The 14637-nt window shown below is 46.1% G+C and overlaps 6 protein-coding genes across 6 annotated transcripts; 1 reads left to right on the forward strand and 5 right to left on the reverse strand.

The window, feature by feature from the left end:
- The first annotated feature begins 348 nt into the window (after window positions 1-348).
- On the forward strand, window positions 349-1781 carry BDV38DRAFT_242785 (uncharacterized protein). The gene has a single exon (XM_032054143.1). It carries the CDS (start codon window positions 695-697, stop codon window positions 1241-1243), a length of 549 nt encoding a protein of 182 aa, XP_031915169.1. The 5' UTR covers window positions 349-694; the 3' UTR covers window positions 1244-1781.
- A 762-nt stretch (window positions 1782-2543) lies between these two features.
- Window positions 2544-3786, reverse strand: BDV38DRAFT_269984 (uncharacterized protein; the record flags this gene model as incomplete). The annotated part of the gene is made up of 5 exons (XM_032057064.1): window positions 2544-3141; window positions 3194-3281; window positions 3331-3363; window positions 3472-3547; window positions 3604-3786. The coding sequence occupies 5 exons, from the start codon at window positions 3784-3786 to the stop codon at window positions 2544-2546; spliced, it is 978 nt and encodes a 325-aa protein (XP_031915170.1).
- Window positions 3787-4799: 1013 nt separating this feature from the next.
- BDV38DRAFT_291505 (MDR family MFS transporter) lies at window positions 4800-6992 on the reverse strand (the record flags this gene model as incomplete). The annotated part of the gene is made up of 8 exons (XM_032061761.1): window positions 4800-5195; window positions 5259-5419; window positions 5571-6077; window positions 6144-6215; window positions 6266-6464; window positions 6521-6572; window positions 6649-6725; window positions 6795-6992. The coding sequence occupies 8 exons, from the start codon at window positions 6990-6992 to the stop codon at window positions 4800-4802; spliced, it is 1662 nt and encodes a 553-aa protein (XP_031915171.1).
- A 467-nt stretch (window positions 6993-7459) lies between these two features.
- BDV38DRAFT_269986 (transcription factor domain-containing protein) lies at window positions 7460-8881 on the reverse strand (the record flags this gene model as incomplete). The annotated part of the gene is made up of 4 exons (XM_032057065.1): window positions 7460-8007; window positions 8063-8346; window positions 8412-8642; window positions 8694-8881. The coding sequence occupies 4 exons, from the start codon at window positions 8879-8881 to the stop codon at window positions 7460-7462; spliced, it is 1251 nt and encodes a 416-aa protein (XP_031915172.1).
- Window positions 8882-9862: 981 nt separating this feature from the next.
- On the reverse strand, window positions 9863-10941 carry BDV38DRAFT_269987 (GNS1/SUR4 family-domain-containing protein; the record flags this gene model as incomplete). The annotated part of the gene is made up of 4 exons (XM_032057066.1): window positions 9863-10243; window positions 10292-10495; window positions 10541-10601; window positions 10703-10941. The coding sequence occupies 4 exons, from the start codon at window positions 10939-10941 to the stop codon at window positions 9863-9865; spliced, it is 885 nt and encodes a 294-aa protein (XP_031915173.1).
- Window positions 10942-12767: 1826 nt separating this feature from the next.
- On the reverse strand, window positions 12768-14060 carry BDV38DRAFT_281277 (arabinan endo-1,5-alpha-L-arabinosidase; the record flags this gene model as incomplete). Its single annotated transcript, XM_032059504.1, has 4 exons — window positions 12768-12836; window positions 12898-12926; window positions 12979-13157; window positions 13261-14060. 4 exons carry the CDS (start codon window positions 14058-14060, stop codon window positions 12768-12770), a joined length of 1077 nt encoding a protein of 358 aa, XP_031915174.1.
- Window positions 14061-14637: the final 577 nt, after the last annotated feature.

A 14637-nucleotide genomic window follows, 5' to 3' on the forward strand; every position in this document is an offset into this window, starting at 1 on the left:
CTTCGGATGTGGTTGGTACCTTGAGGCTGACGAGAATCGGGTATAGCAATCAGTTGGCCTGTATACTGGCGCCATGCGTTGTGCATCTGTCGACTTGAAAGAATTAGGAAGAATTGATAGACTAAGTCGTGAACAATATTGCGTGATCAAATTGCTCTAAGATGGTTCAATGATCAGAACCAGTAATGGTTGAAATGAAGTACTGTGTCATGAGTTGTTTGCAACTCGGATATCTCTATTTAATAGCTCAAATTACAGAATAGAATCATATATCAACTGTCTACGACCTAGTACTACCGTTGAGAACTAAAGGGCAGGTGAGACAAGATCTCCATCATCTGAGGTGGTCAGGAACCTGAGGCACACAGAGTACTCACTCTTGCAACTATAAGAAAGCCCACTTCCTCCTGCCTACACTAGGTTGCCTTGTCTGTGACAACACTAACAAGATTCTCTTAGGTGAATGAATACTCGCAGTTCCACCCCACTCCATTCAATTTTACAAGATACTCAACAATCGGAGTAACCTCGAAGTATACCTGGCCCCAGACCCGCGTCAGCCTTTCCTTTCCCCAGGCACTTTTCACCTGACCTTCCACCCTTGTCGTGTATACAAAACAACATCCACCAAACCAGGATCACCAACCTCAATCAATAACTCACAACCAGAAAGCTGATTCCTCTCACCAAAAATATGAATCCACCCAAAACTCCTCCTCAAACAAACCCACACCCCAAATTCCTCGCATCAACCCCCTTCAAACCAAAAGAATCAACCTTCTCTCCTCCAACAACTCCCGAAACCCACAGAGACAACCTTAGCGACATCCTCAGCGACAGTGACATCAGTATCCTCGACCTCGGCCCAAGCATCTCCGCCCGCAACACTTCTTGCTATCAGGCATCCAGCACAACCAAGGCCCTTGCCCTAGACGCCAAGCAAGCCTCTTCCCTCACCACACCGACTACCGGACATGGATATCTACAGAACGACCTAACCATGGACCAAGGCCTAAAGACTCGACCTACTGCCACATCCCCGCCAATGAAAGATACAACACAGGGAGCGGATATCACGCCCAAGAAACTCATGGTGAGGGTCGGGTCTGTGAGGGGTGCTTTGAGGACTTTTTCGTCGCCGCTTTTATCTCCTTTAAGGAGTGGTACGGGTAAAGTTGGGAGGCCGGGTGTGAATCGGGCGAAGACTTCGTTCAGGGGTGTTGGGGGCGTTTTGGAGCGTTGAGATGGGGGTTTGTTTTTTACTTGGATTGGATGTTTACCGGATGGACAGTTTGATCTTGGGAATGGGCGTTTGGGCGCTTGGTGAAGATGTGATGGGTTCTTGATGCGTTGGTGGGTTTTTAGCTGGATCTTTGCTACTATTGCTCTCTTTTTCCGTGGCTTGTTTCGATATTAGTGGTGATTGCCGATAGACCGCGTCGGGTTATTTAGGGTATAGGCAGTTGATGCATAGGCGCATTTGAACACTGTTGCCAGAGGTTGGAATAAGATACTGCAGTGGATTTCTGTAGGGTAAGGCTTACCGTCAAGGCGAGGAATTGTTCCAAGTTCCATATCCACTAATTGGATGTGCGTGCCAAAGATTCAGCATTGGTCGGGAATTGCTATAGGGTAGCTGCAGTGCAGTGTCATCGAGTGACCGTTAACTTGTACTATTAGTCCTAGTCTTGATTATTCTCGTAAATTAAGTGTCAAAGCTGAGTTGCCTCTCAAGGAAGCGATTCCGCCAAAACGTATGGGTAGGGTTTAATGCGTTTTTACTAAAAGAGCGGTATTTGCTTCATGAAAGAAAATGAAACAACAGCAATGGAAATATCCTCTTGAAAGGAGAACCAAGGAAAACGAGGACGAGAAGATAAAAGCAAACAAAGCCACGGTAAATGATGAATAAGACATTAAGAAAAAACCATTACCTGTCTAATGTCTCCTCGCTATATCTTAGTACGGAGTACTTCGTATTCTAACGCAACGATATCGACCATCTAGGGCCGCAGATTTGGCATGAAAGGAGAGGTTCGGCCGATTAAAAATCGCAGAGCGGACAAATGATGATAAATACGCAATGATTGTGAAGGTATCAATTTTCATAGCTTTTCCATATATATTCTGTCACTCTATAATTAATAATATTAATAACCCATGGAAGAGCTGGACGTGACAAGGCTAATAATTCCTTGGATATTCCGGTAGACGGCTGTTGAAGTTGTAGAGGATGACTGCACTCTAGACTGGCCACAGAGAGATTCGTGAGAATAGGCCCAGAATTAAGTGAGTTACGAGTCTTCATAACTCTGGGCCAGTTTTACAGATAGCCCAAAGGGAGTTCAAAGCTGCCGGTCGTCAAGAACAGAGGTCCACCTGCAACCGAAACAGGCTACGGCTTTGACGGCAAATGCTTCCCATATACGACAAGAAATGGGCCAGTCACTGCCAATGGCCTCAACTTCTTCAATACATCATATATGTCAGTATATCTTTTAATTATATCCGATAACTTTTATAAGCCACCCAAGGTAAATAAACTAATATCCCAGAGCCCTATCAACCAGATTACGGACCTCCCCCCCCTTCATCCACCGCTCCAAATTTCCCTTCAAAATCTCCAACCCACGCTTATTATATTGTGTCGAACAACCCCCACAATGTGGCGTAATAATCACATTCCTAACATTCCACAACTCATGATCTGCCGGCAACGGCTCAGGATCGGTCTTATCCAGCCCGGCACCCCGAATCTTCCCGGTACGCAACGCATCCAGCAAGGCATCGGTGTTGATGACCTTGCCCCGGGATGCATTACTTAGGAATGCCCTCTTTTTACTCAAGAGGTCGAATTGTTTCTGGCCGATCAATCCATTGGTGTCCTGGGTGATGGGGACAGTAACAACAAGGAGATCAAGATCCGACGTGAGGAAGGTGTCCAGCTCGTTCTTTTCGGCTGAGAACCATTGTGCTGGGAATTCACCGTTGGGATCGCCTGCTCCCGGAACAGTGAAGGACTCGGTCTTTCGCGATGAGGAAGTCGGCCGATCATGGTATGTATAGGCGTAAACTTCCATGCCGAGTGCACGAGCGACACGAGCACATTGTCGGCCGACAGACCCGTAGCCGAGAAGGCCACTATGAGATGGTCAGAATTAACCTATAAACGTCAAGGTTGGTGGGATCCTACACTCTGAGACCGACTGCATCCTCCGTGTCTTCGTATGACTCGGGGTCCATCCATTTGTTCATTTTCTGATATTCCATGTATTGAGGGACTATTTCATTTAGTAAGTACTCTTCCCCTACTGAATCGAGTATGCTTACGGTGGTGCTGAAAGGAGAGAAAAGTCGAAAAGACTCATTCCGCCATTTGAGGTCTATCGCCATTAGCAACGATTTTTGGAGAGGAAGAGAAACAAAAACAAGAAAAAAAAAATAAAAACAAAACCCACCCATGAATCCCACTGCTCGACGCAAACGTAATATCTGTCTTTTCATACAATGGCAATCCATGAACCTGATTAACCCCCCCACTTAGGACCTGCACAAACCGCAGATTCAGCACCATGTCAGGTGTGGGATAGAGTTTCCTCGTACAGAGAGGATTGTGACACTCTTCCATGTCTCCTCGGGGATCTCGGGGAGCTTTTTGTCCCAGATGCTGACTTCATGGCATATGATCCGGAGGTTAGGGAAGGCGTGGGATACAGAGGAGATCCACGCTGCCGGAGGTTTCCAGTGGATGATGATAAGGAGGGTTTCTTGGGGGAATGTGGCCATGTTATGGTCAATTGCGTAGCCTGTGGCATAAATAGAATTAAGATAATCTATGAAACCTCAGCAATCCAGTCCATTTTCCTGTCTTGAGAAGTGGGGTAGATATAGACGCAGCTGAGCCACATGACCCATTTCTGTAAATATTGTTGACGATTCCTACAGTCAAAATATATTTCGGCTGCTCTCTGAAGTAGATCCCAGGGAGCTGAAGGAACCCCGGTCTTGCCGATATCGTTGGTTCAATACTGCTTGATCCCTCCTTTCAAAAATGAAATGGCGGACTAGCCAAGGTCCGACAAATAATATGGCCTATTTCCAAGCATGGTAATAGAATCTGTTAGCCATTGTCCGGTTGGAGGCACGATCAAATGCCTAAGGTATTTTGGTCGAGTGGCAGAACGCTTAACAGAATCTAATAATTGATTCCAACTCTCAATCTCTACCACGGCACACTTAGCCAGACCCACATTTGCCTCCGATGAAGCTAAAAAAAGAGAAATAAAAAGAAAAAAGAGCACCAAATCCCAAACAATCCGTGCAATATCTAGTCCCAGGCCTGCGTTGTCGTGAGAGTATGTCAGGGCCTTAATCCCAAGGGTCCGTGCTTATAACCCCAAGTCAGGGCTACGACTAGATGACCGGAGACAACGTGAGCCTAGACATGAAATCCACCGTCGGGGGTACGCCTCAGGTATCGCTGACAGGTGCATTTGTTGATCGAGTGTTGTTTTTCTTCTTGCAATTTATGGCTGTTTAAAGCTCATGATTCGCCATAATTGCCGCCTTTGCCATGGTAAATAAAATAAGAAGGGCCCAGCCCTGGTGCAGAGCAGTGCCTCATAAAAACGGACAGAGAAAGGCAGAGGGAGAACAAAGGAAGGTTATTCATCTCACATGAATTCATGATCCTTGTAGTATGCACCTGATCATGATTTGTAATTAGGACAGTTCTAAAAAAAAATCATACTCTATTGGGTAGATGGCATTATCTCACGCAAATCAGTATGTGAATACCATCAAGCCTTATCATCAACCACCTCCCTGCTTACTTTTACCCCCTTATCCTTCTTTACGTTCTTGAATCCAACACCCCAAGCAAAGACAAACTGAGCAACAGACAACGCAATACCCAAATAAAACACCCGATCCACGCTTTTCGCATACGCCGTCAAAACACCCGGTAGATCCCGCATAGATACCACATCCCGAAACCCTGTCGCACCAGCCGCAATCACCTTTTCCGGATCCACAGCAGGAGCATATTGCGGAAGCTTTACCCGGAGCCCCTGGGCAAAGATGACCTGTCCAACAGCTAGGAAGATTGCTCCGCCCAAAGTCTGACTACAGGTCATGATAGCCAGCGCAGTTGAGACTTCGTCTGCTGTTACGGCGTTCTGGATCGCAATCATGGGCTAATTTCTCTATTAGTCCTTGGATGTTGTCTCCATACGTGGATAGCTGGAGAGCGGACTTACTACTTGGGTTGCGGCGCCTCTGCCGAATCCGACTAGCGATTGGAATCCGGCCCAGTCTGGGACCGAGGTATATGGTGTGAGGGTTGATAGGAGGCCGTTGCCGATTGCGTTTAGCATTGCGCCGAGGACTCCCCATGGTAGGTAGTAGCCCAGTTTTCCGGCTTTTTCTGCCCATTAGCAAAACTTTTTTCTTTTCTTTTCTTTTTTTTTTTTTTTTTTTTTTTTTTTTTTTTTTTTTTTTTTTTTTTTTTTTTTTTTTTTTTTTTTTTTTTTTTTTTTTTTTTCATATGTAGGGTATAAGAGGTAGCTCACTTAGAAGACCTGATATAACCGCCATAACCAACTGACAGAGTATATTCGGTAGTAGGTTGACACCACTGACTAACGCCGACTTCCCCCGAACGGACTGGAAGTAAATGGGCAGATAGTATGACAGAATCATAGTCATACCGAAGATCATCATGGAGAACATACAACAGCAAACAACAATCCGGTCACGGAGTAAATACCCCGGGATCATTGCATCGCGGCCCATGTGGCGCTCCCATGCTATGAAGACCAGCAATGTTGCAACAGTGCCGCAGAACAGTCCAATAACTGTAGCACTCTTCCAGGGGTACTGATTTCCGCCATACTGTAGTGCCAGGAGAAGTTGGATACAGGCTGGCGCAAAAAGGACGAAGCCAATCCAGTCGAATTTGTAGAGAAGCATCGACCGGACCACGTCACTAGCTTTGTCCTTGGGTTTTTGTTCCGGGATGCGGGTGAAGGTGAAGAGGGCGCCTACTAGGGCGCCGATTGGGAGATTGATATAGAAGCCTGCCATTTATCATGTTCTCAGTATACATTGGGTACTTCTGTGGTTAACTGTCACTCTAGACTTACACCATCGCCATGTTGAAGATGTCGTAAACGCACCGCCAATCAGCGGCCCAGAAACTAACCCTAGCTGCGCGACTGTATGTGATTAGCGGTTGGAATGTTTGACTTATGGAAATGAAACATACTCCCCATGATGATTCCCATCAGTGTCGGCCGTTTATGCATTGGAACAGCAGCGGCGAGAATGTTCATGGCTCCGTTCAACATCCCTGAGGATCCCATTCCGGCTACCGCACGGCCGATAATCAACATCTTTGAGGAATTGGCAACTCCACAGATTAACGAACCAATTTCAAACAGAGCGAAGAAGGAAAGGAATGTCCACTGCAGGGTAGTTAGTGCTATGGACTATGCGACAGTTTGGGAATAGACTAACTAACCTTCAATTGGAAATAGTTGTAAAATTTACCCGTGAGAGGTTGGAGAGAGGCACTATAGCAGAAGCAGGGCCACTGCAATTAGCGATTATTACTTTAGCATGGAGGGAGTATTTCCCAGCCTACTGTACCTCGCGATTGTATACGCACTTCCATACCATGCCACGTCGTCGAGGGAGTGGAACTGGTTCGTGATCTGGGGGATAGCCTATGAACACGTTATTTATTTGCTTTGAGTGTCGATTTTGCGTTGTTCCCTATGAGCAGTCGGTCATACCGTTGAAACAATGGATATATCCAACAACATGAGAAAGACTACAAGCGTGGTCCCGCTTACGGCCATGACTAGAGGTACCCCTTCCAGCCATTCAGGCTCATGTTTCTCAGATACCGGAATGCTTTCACTGAGCTCATTCTCTGGTTTGACTTGGGGTTTTAGATCCTCGTCGAGGGTGAATGGTCGATTCTCGCTCATCTTGATAGTCGGTTAGGGCTCGGGCTAGCAGTGGAAGATTGGGATTGTGTTCTAACATTTGGTGTGTAACTGCGCTTTGGGATGTAAGAGATAGAGTAATATAATAACCACCGACAAAGAACCGTGCTGTGTGAAGTATAGACTTAGAATTTGACTATTACTGTAAATAATGCATTCATTAAATATCTCTCCATATCTCCTCTGTTGACACGGAGTTGGCGCATTCCCGTGCCCGTTCCCACGCCTGCAGAGCGAACTCCGTTGGGGTTCAAACGATGAGGTATCGGACATACTATACGGATGCTGCTTATTTCCGTATGGTAACCACTTTTCTACTTTTTTTTTCTTTTCTTTTTTTTTTTAATTTGTCAATGCCTGCGTTTTGTCCCTAGCTATAGACATCCTTAGTCGATATAATATAATTAATCACTATCTATTGATTCGTTCAGCATTCATTAATTACATATCTAACTGAAACACTCCGACCAATTGAGAAAGCTATCTAAATCCCACTGATTCATGTTGAAAACAGGCAATTCCAATGTAGTATCCATGTCCACGGCTTCCAAATCTGACAGTCTCGACGCCCATTCACCCCGTATTTTCAGCATCGTCATGCCCAGCCTACTATATGGATCCTGATGCTCCCCTTCACTATGAATCCCTACAACCTGCGCCACTTCATTCAGTCGATCAGCTAGCTGACCGGTAATAGTTACGAGATCCAATGTACTCCGAATAGTGGCTTGATCCCATCCGGGGTGATCGAAAGTCGAGAGACGAAAGAGGGTCACAAGGCAGTGTGAGGTGTAAATTAGATCCGGTAGGGCGATGGAGGTAAGCTTCGCGATGGGAATATTTACCAATAGATCAAAGAAAGCTTTGACCGCGTTTAGACAAGCGTATAAGTGATCAAGGCGTTGCGGGTCTGTAAATTCTGTGTTCGTTCCTGGTTTGCCGAGGGTTGTCTCGTAGAGGCTGACCTCTGTATGAAGGAGGTGGAAAAGAATGGATCCTATAATCAGGGTTAAATGGGTATAGATCAAATGAAGCGCTAGGATTCATCATACTATTGTCAGCTAGATCGACAGGGATCTTGGACTTCAAAGTTTGTAACTGCGTCTGCATAGCTTTCATATGAAAAGATGCCGGTGCTCGCGAGGCAATGTCTGTATCATGGAGATTGTCATTCCAAGGCCCTTGTAAGATCGTATCCGCAAGTAATCGTGTACGTGCAATATGCACAAGCACAATGTCATTAGGTGATTCGTCGCTTTCGGATAAAATATTGAGACATTCTTCCATATGAGGCGTCCATCTGAGTGGATCCATTCGCCCCAGGAATTGTGCTATTCTTTTATCCGTGATAGTCAGCGAAGTGAAGTCAGTCATCATTAGCTTACATAGGTCCAGACTTACAAGGAACTGAGAACGAAACAGCCAAGCACGGCTCGCCGTTCATTCATGGTTCGCTTGGTTGAAAGTGACGCCTTCAGATGTGGTAGATGGCCCACTGCATTGCAATTTGATGTTGCCATACATAAATCAGGGGGCGCTGGCTTATTGAGACCAAGCTCGAAGACCAATCCAATCGCGATCTGTGTATACATACAGAGAGATGACTTCTGCGGCTGAGTTAGGTATGTGACCCTACCAGACTGTGAGCTGCTAACTATTTCCAGCATGGGAAGGGTAGTTTACCAGGCGAGATACACCAAGACTCCCTGTAGAAGGTCTAGATTCTTTGCACAATCCACCAGCAGTCTCTTACCTGCTGCTTCACGAATATTGAGACACAGTTCAGATTGACGGAACGGACTCTTGCATTGAACGGCAACAATACAGCGCCACAGAAAGGGGGTTTGTTCTTTAACATCCTTTGCAGACATAGAGTCTGGAATATGGATAACTGGGAAAGCCGGGAGTTTCTCTGTACGGAAAGAAGCTAGACAAGCTTCTTCTTCCGAGTGTTGGTCTAGACTTGGCCCAGAAATCTCAGTCCCAAGCAGTCTTGAATCGCTATTAGGGGACTCGGTTCCAGAAGTGACGATGTTTGTGTTCATGTTCGTCACCGAATCAGACAGCGACTGGGGCTGGGGCTGTGACTGTCCCGTCGACGCCAATAAAGTCATCAAACCGTCTAGTTTTTGCTCCAACTGCGCTCTCTTCGAAAGTGGCTTAAGCTTTCGCTGTCTGACTGGCTGGATGCATTCTTTATTTAAGCGGTGACACCTATCCCAAATTAAGACTGCTGTATAATGCGATTCATGAAATGTGTAAGAACTCACCTCTCACAACTACTTCCACCAGCTCGAGGGATACATTTACATTTTGCGCGGGCGCAAGTGGCACAGGCACGTCCGTAAGGACCAAGTTCACGATGACCGGTGTTCATAGTCGAATAGCGTTGAGTCGTACAATGAAGAAACGGGGTTGGGCGAGGAAGGGAAAAAGATGCCGCCCGAGGAACGGCATTCGGGATCGGAGGGATTGAAATGTCCGGGGCAACTACTGCCCTAGGCTGAGATACTAATATTCCTGGTCAAATGACGGCTTACTAGCAGGGAAATAAGATCTTACAATTACTAAGCTTACTTCCCAACCATTGATACTGAGAGTTAGCTAAAATGACAACAGTCATATTTCAGTAACAAACTATAGAGGCATATCAAGGCTTGTTCACTTTGTTCCGAACGCATCGGTCATATGCTTGCAATAATAAATTTTAGGAATAATAGGAATGTGTAGTCTCAGAGGTACCAGTTAATCAGCAGCGTGTTCAATCTTGGCCACTCGACTCTGTTTGGTCGGAAATGTACGTGGTCGTTTTCAACGCTTAGGTCGCGAAGGAGCATGCAGGCAAATATAACCTAGGGAGTCTTTTTCTTGGCAGCTTGTAGGTAAGTCGACCGGAAAAACTGTAGAAACATCCATGTCAAAGAAAGAATGAAAATAATCCCGAGCCATGCCACAGAGGTATGGCTCTTGTTCATACAACCAACTGTTCGTATGTCGCAATATGACTGTCCATTAGTGCCAGCATCTCGAGATGCCCGGGTGTCCAAAGTATCTCCCATTTCCCTGTAATCGGTGCAACGAGCATAGTGCAGAGGAATATCATAGAAGACAAAGAGGTAGCTTGGACACACAATAAGGTCAATGAAGAACTGCACTATTTGGATGACGGTCATTACAGCCTTAGCTGATTGAGGCACTGCCACATGAATTGATATCAATGCATAATAGGTGTACTGCAACCCTTTGGTTAGTATCTTACCCCCGTTCAGGCTCTGGTAGACTTTATTGGAGCTTACCTTAAGTGCATGGACACCAGCAGTAAGGAAAAAAAGGATTAATGCAGGTGGATATTCAAAGCGGACTAACGCCCATGAGACAAGGATTACACCTGCATGGTGGTAGATATGGTGAAGTGAAGCCTGTCGGCCTTTTGCAAGAATAATAGCAGTGTCGATAACTTCGTAAAACTTTGACATGTAAGATGTCTAGCCGATGAAGACGAACTCCTGGAGAGTTTCCCCACCAGGTACGATCTGCCCACCTCGACAGAATAGGCCTTCCACTAGAACTGTATAGAATGTGTCATGCCTTCTGGCCATGCGTTTTTGAATATTCGAGCAATCGTAAAAGCCCCCAAGGCTGAATAAAGAGTTAGAAGGATATTATGTAGGATCACCGCATGTTGGAACCACCTCATATGGTTTATCGCCCATGGCATCCCGTGTCTCCTTCTGTCCATGTCATTCAGAAGTAATACAACAGTGGTATATATGAAAATAGCGACGAGAGAGACCCTCAGGTGCAAGGTGATGGTGTAGAATGCTGTTGATATACCGAACTTTGCCAATTGGTGAGTTGGAATGGTCAGTTTTATTTGAGCCTGATCAAGGATGAACAGGGATGACGGCGGAAAACCAAAGTGTACAGACATCTCGTAAGCTAGTTATCTAGGATGCAACCAGAAAAGCGATATGTCTGAAGAGGAGAAGGGGGATAATTAAGCTAGACAAATAAGGACAAATGCTGCGTTAAGGTCCTTGAACTGGAAAGTGTAGGCACTACCTATATCTAGCCACTTCATTCATGTTTGTTTATGAGAGATGTCCTAGTATATGATGCACGCTTGGCCGGCAGTTTCCATGATTGAAATACGAAAAGGGGTCGGACGAATAGCCAAAGACTTCTTGTGCTTCTTGTCCATTGCTTTGCACCGATCCTCTTATGTGGATCACATTGTGTCGTTTCTGCTACAACACACATGCTCACCAACCGAAAACGCTGTTCGGCCCTCATTTAGATACACTCGACATTATATTGACTTTCTCCGAGTTAACATAATGAAGTTGATTGGTTGAAAGTTGTAGTCGATATCCGTCTCGTTGGCTTCTCAGCGGTACAACCAGTGCAAATCCACTCAGAAACTCCCTTCTTGTGGTCTTGTGCCTTGATCGTATAGTAATTGTATAACATCTGGCAAGTTCACATATTTGGTATATGTGACGGCATACTGCGTAGGACGTCAATCATGCATAAATGTCTGTATCATGTAAGTGTTTCTCATACCACAGGCATCACATTGTAACTGAGTTGAACAATAAGGGCCCACCATTGTCAAAGAAAGCCCTTGTTCTTCATTGACTAGTGGTTGGTATCCTTCTTTTACCAAAGTTGTGGTAGCCTTAGAGAGCATCAACTCACCAATATCCAACGAAGCTGCATCTGCATGGTCTTACATGGCTCGGTTACACATAATATTTATGTTCCGTCTGGAACTCCCAATTCAGTACCTGATCTGGCCTGGACCACGAGACTGACCTTTCTGTTAATGTGATAGATGTAATAAGATTAAATTGTACCAGGGAATGGTTTTGCAATATGCACCGAGGTACTCAACGGCGATAGTCCCACCATACACACTGATGATGAACAGTTAACGCATCCGTACGGCTTGTAGTTCTACCTGCCGGGAGATATATACTTGCTGGCTTATTCTTCCGAGCGACCGATCAAAAAACAGGCCACTCCGGTTATGGCCAGACACTATGAAAATTACCAGCCAATGTTAATGTCTGTGGGGCTATGGAGGATATACGCCAGGCTAATTGATGCTCAAAGGGTACATGAACAGAGTGGCACTCCTTGCTTTGTATAACCGCGCTTCGCTTGTGGCTTTCTCCACTGTTTATCATTGGCACTACGTCACTATATGGCGCACTGACACAAAGTGGGTTCCGGATTGATTACCAAAATGGATGTACACTAATGTGATTTATGGTCCCGAGTGCGAGGTTGCTGAGAGACCACGAAAGAATGGAGAATGGAGAATGTAGAAATCAATGCCTTGGGTGCTCTTGGAGAAAAGAGGATTTGGTATGCGAACAGGCTAACTAAGTTTTATATTACTACCACAAAAAGGGACAGTGTACCTAGGTGACAAGATGGATGATATTGGTGGCGAAAACAACGAGCGTAGACGTTGGGAGGTCCTGGGAAGATGGAAATTTATACTAGCACACCTATTAAGGCTCTAGGCCCTAAGGCTGCAGCTGTACGTCAGATGTTTGAGGTCGATTCACCCGTCCTCTCTATCTTGTCTAATATTGGCCACGGCACTACGCCGTACGAAAAGCCTTTATTTATTAGATTGGTATATCGTATACTGTGAATTAGAATCTATATTGGTAAACGTGCAAACGCCGTGTGTGAGTCGAACATTTTATATCAAAGCCGGGTATCCCAAATTAGAATGTTGCCATATCAGGGGGCTTCCCGTATGACGGGCCAACCATCGACATATCCCAGATAACTATATCCCAGTCGGGCTTCCTACTGAGACATTAGCGATGTGATATGACATGAGAGATCTGGAGATGGTTCGGGGACTCACCCAGAAATCATAGCTGATAGTTGTGTTTACTGTCCTGGTTAGCTTACCCCGGAAAGTCCATATTCGAGAAAAGGGACCCACAGTAATGATAATAAAGAATATCTCCAGTGTCCCCTGTTAAAACACCAGGTCCTCCCGGTGCGTAAACGTCGTTGTTCGAGCCATAAATGAGCTCTCCTCCGCCATGGGTGAGCTCTTTCCCTTGCTTGTCTACAAACGGTCCGTGAGGGCTCTCAGAGCGTCCGACGCGGATGCTATATCTATGGTTTTGTTAGCATGAACCATTGTTGAAACAGAGCACTAAGCACTAAAGTGCCCACCGGGTGTAGGAAGAGAGTCAAGGAGCATGCTAGCAGGACTTACTCTTCACCTGATGGTGGAAGGTTGCTGGGATCATAATCGCAGCATTGGCCCCAGCTCAGCCAGAGATAGTAGTACGGTGCGTGGTAAGAGATATAAGCACCCTCAACCGGGCGGCGACCGGCTGAATCCCGACAGAGCGGATTGGGGTTTGGGTTTTGTGACTTTACTCCCTCGGGCTGTGGATGCTTTGCTAGATGATGCGCATTAGATTCCGTTATGCTGCCGACCGAGATGAAGTCCTCATTCAATGGGACCTCCCATATTCCCGACCAATAGCTACCGAAGATCAAAAGACCTTTATCTCCAGTGACCAGAACTGCAGGGTCAATGGCATTGACTTCATTGAATGGGTGCTTGTCCGAACCCTGTCCGGTGCCCGATTGGACAATAGCCCCGTGATCCGTCCATCCACCTGGACCTGGTGATTGTGATGTAGCTACCCCAATAGCGCTATCGCGACACCCGGCGTTGCTGACTGAGTAATAACAATAGAAGATACCGTTGACTTCGATGGTCGTTGGAGCCCAGGGCTTTTCACGGTCACCTTTGGGGATGATGCTGTCCTTGTCCAGGACACTTCCGATCTGCTTCCACGGTCCGGCTAGACCAGTTGCTTGATGAATAACAATGTGTTCTCCCACACCATAAGCATAGTAGACGCCACCAACATTGATGACAGTCGGGTCATGAATTTTTAGGTTGGTAGCTTGTGTATAGAGGGAGGATGAAGGACCGGAGCGTGGTATGCTCCTGCATAGAGAGACCGTGAAAAGGGAGAATAACGTCGCGACAAGGACCATCTTAATACAACCACGATTGTACAACTATTTACTATCAGGTCCGGGAGTGTTCAGACTGGGTACGAGAGACGGTATGCTAATAAATGGGAGCACCCAGCAAGCTCCTGGTCGGCGGCCGGGGAACTTGTCCCCATAATCTCCTTTTTTCTTTTTTCTTTTTTTTTTTTATTTCCTCTTCCTTTTCTTGGTCGGCAATGGATGAGGAAGTGTAGCAGCGGAATCTAGCACATAGCCTCTCAGGGTCGCCCTAATGCCCCCAGGGGCGCAGCATCCCTAGTCTAGAATAAACGGATCAGCAGCAGTTTACTCCGATAGGAAACAGTTGAGTGAATATTCGGTAACGCGAAACTCCGTTCCCAAACACCCTGGGCCAAGCTTCCAAGACAATAAACAGACTATGTGCACTGGGGTGTGGGCCCTTGGCGCAAGCAATGCAGCCGCAACCGGTAGTGGATGGCTCCAAGGGATGCCAAATTTTAGACACCGTTGGAAAAATCAAAGTTCCTGTCGATCCTATAGTTCGTGGATACACAGGGGATACGTTCATCCTTCCATAACAGATCAACGCGGATGATCG

This window comes from Aspergillus pseudotamarii (assembly GCF_009193445.1).
Source record: "Aspergillus pseudotamarii strain CBS 117625 unplaced genomic scaffold BDV38scaffold_17, whole genome shotgun sequence".
Lineage (NCBI taxonomy): Eukaryota > Fungi > Ascomycota > Eurotiomycetes > Eurotiales > Aspergillaceae > Aspergillus > Aspergillus pseudotamarii.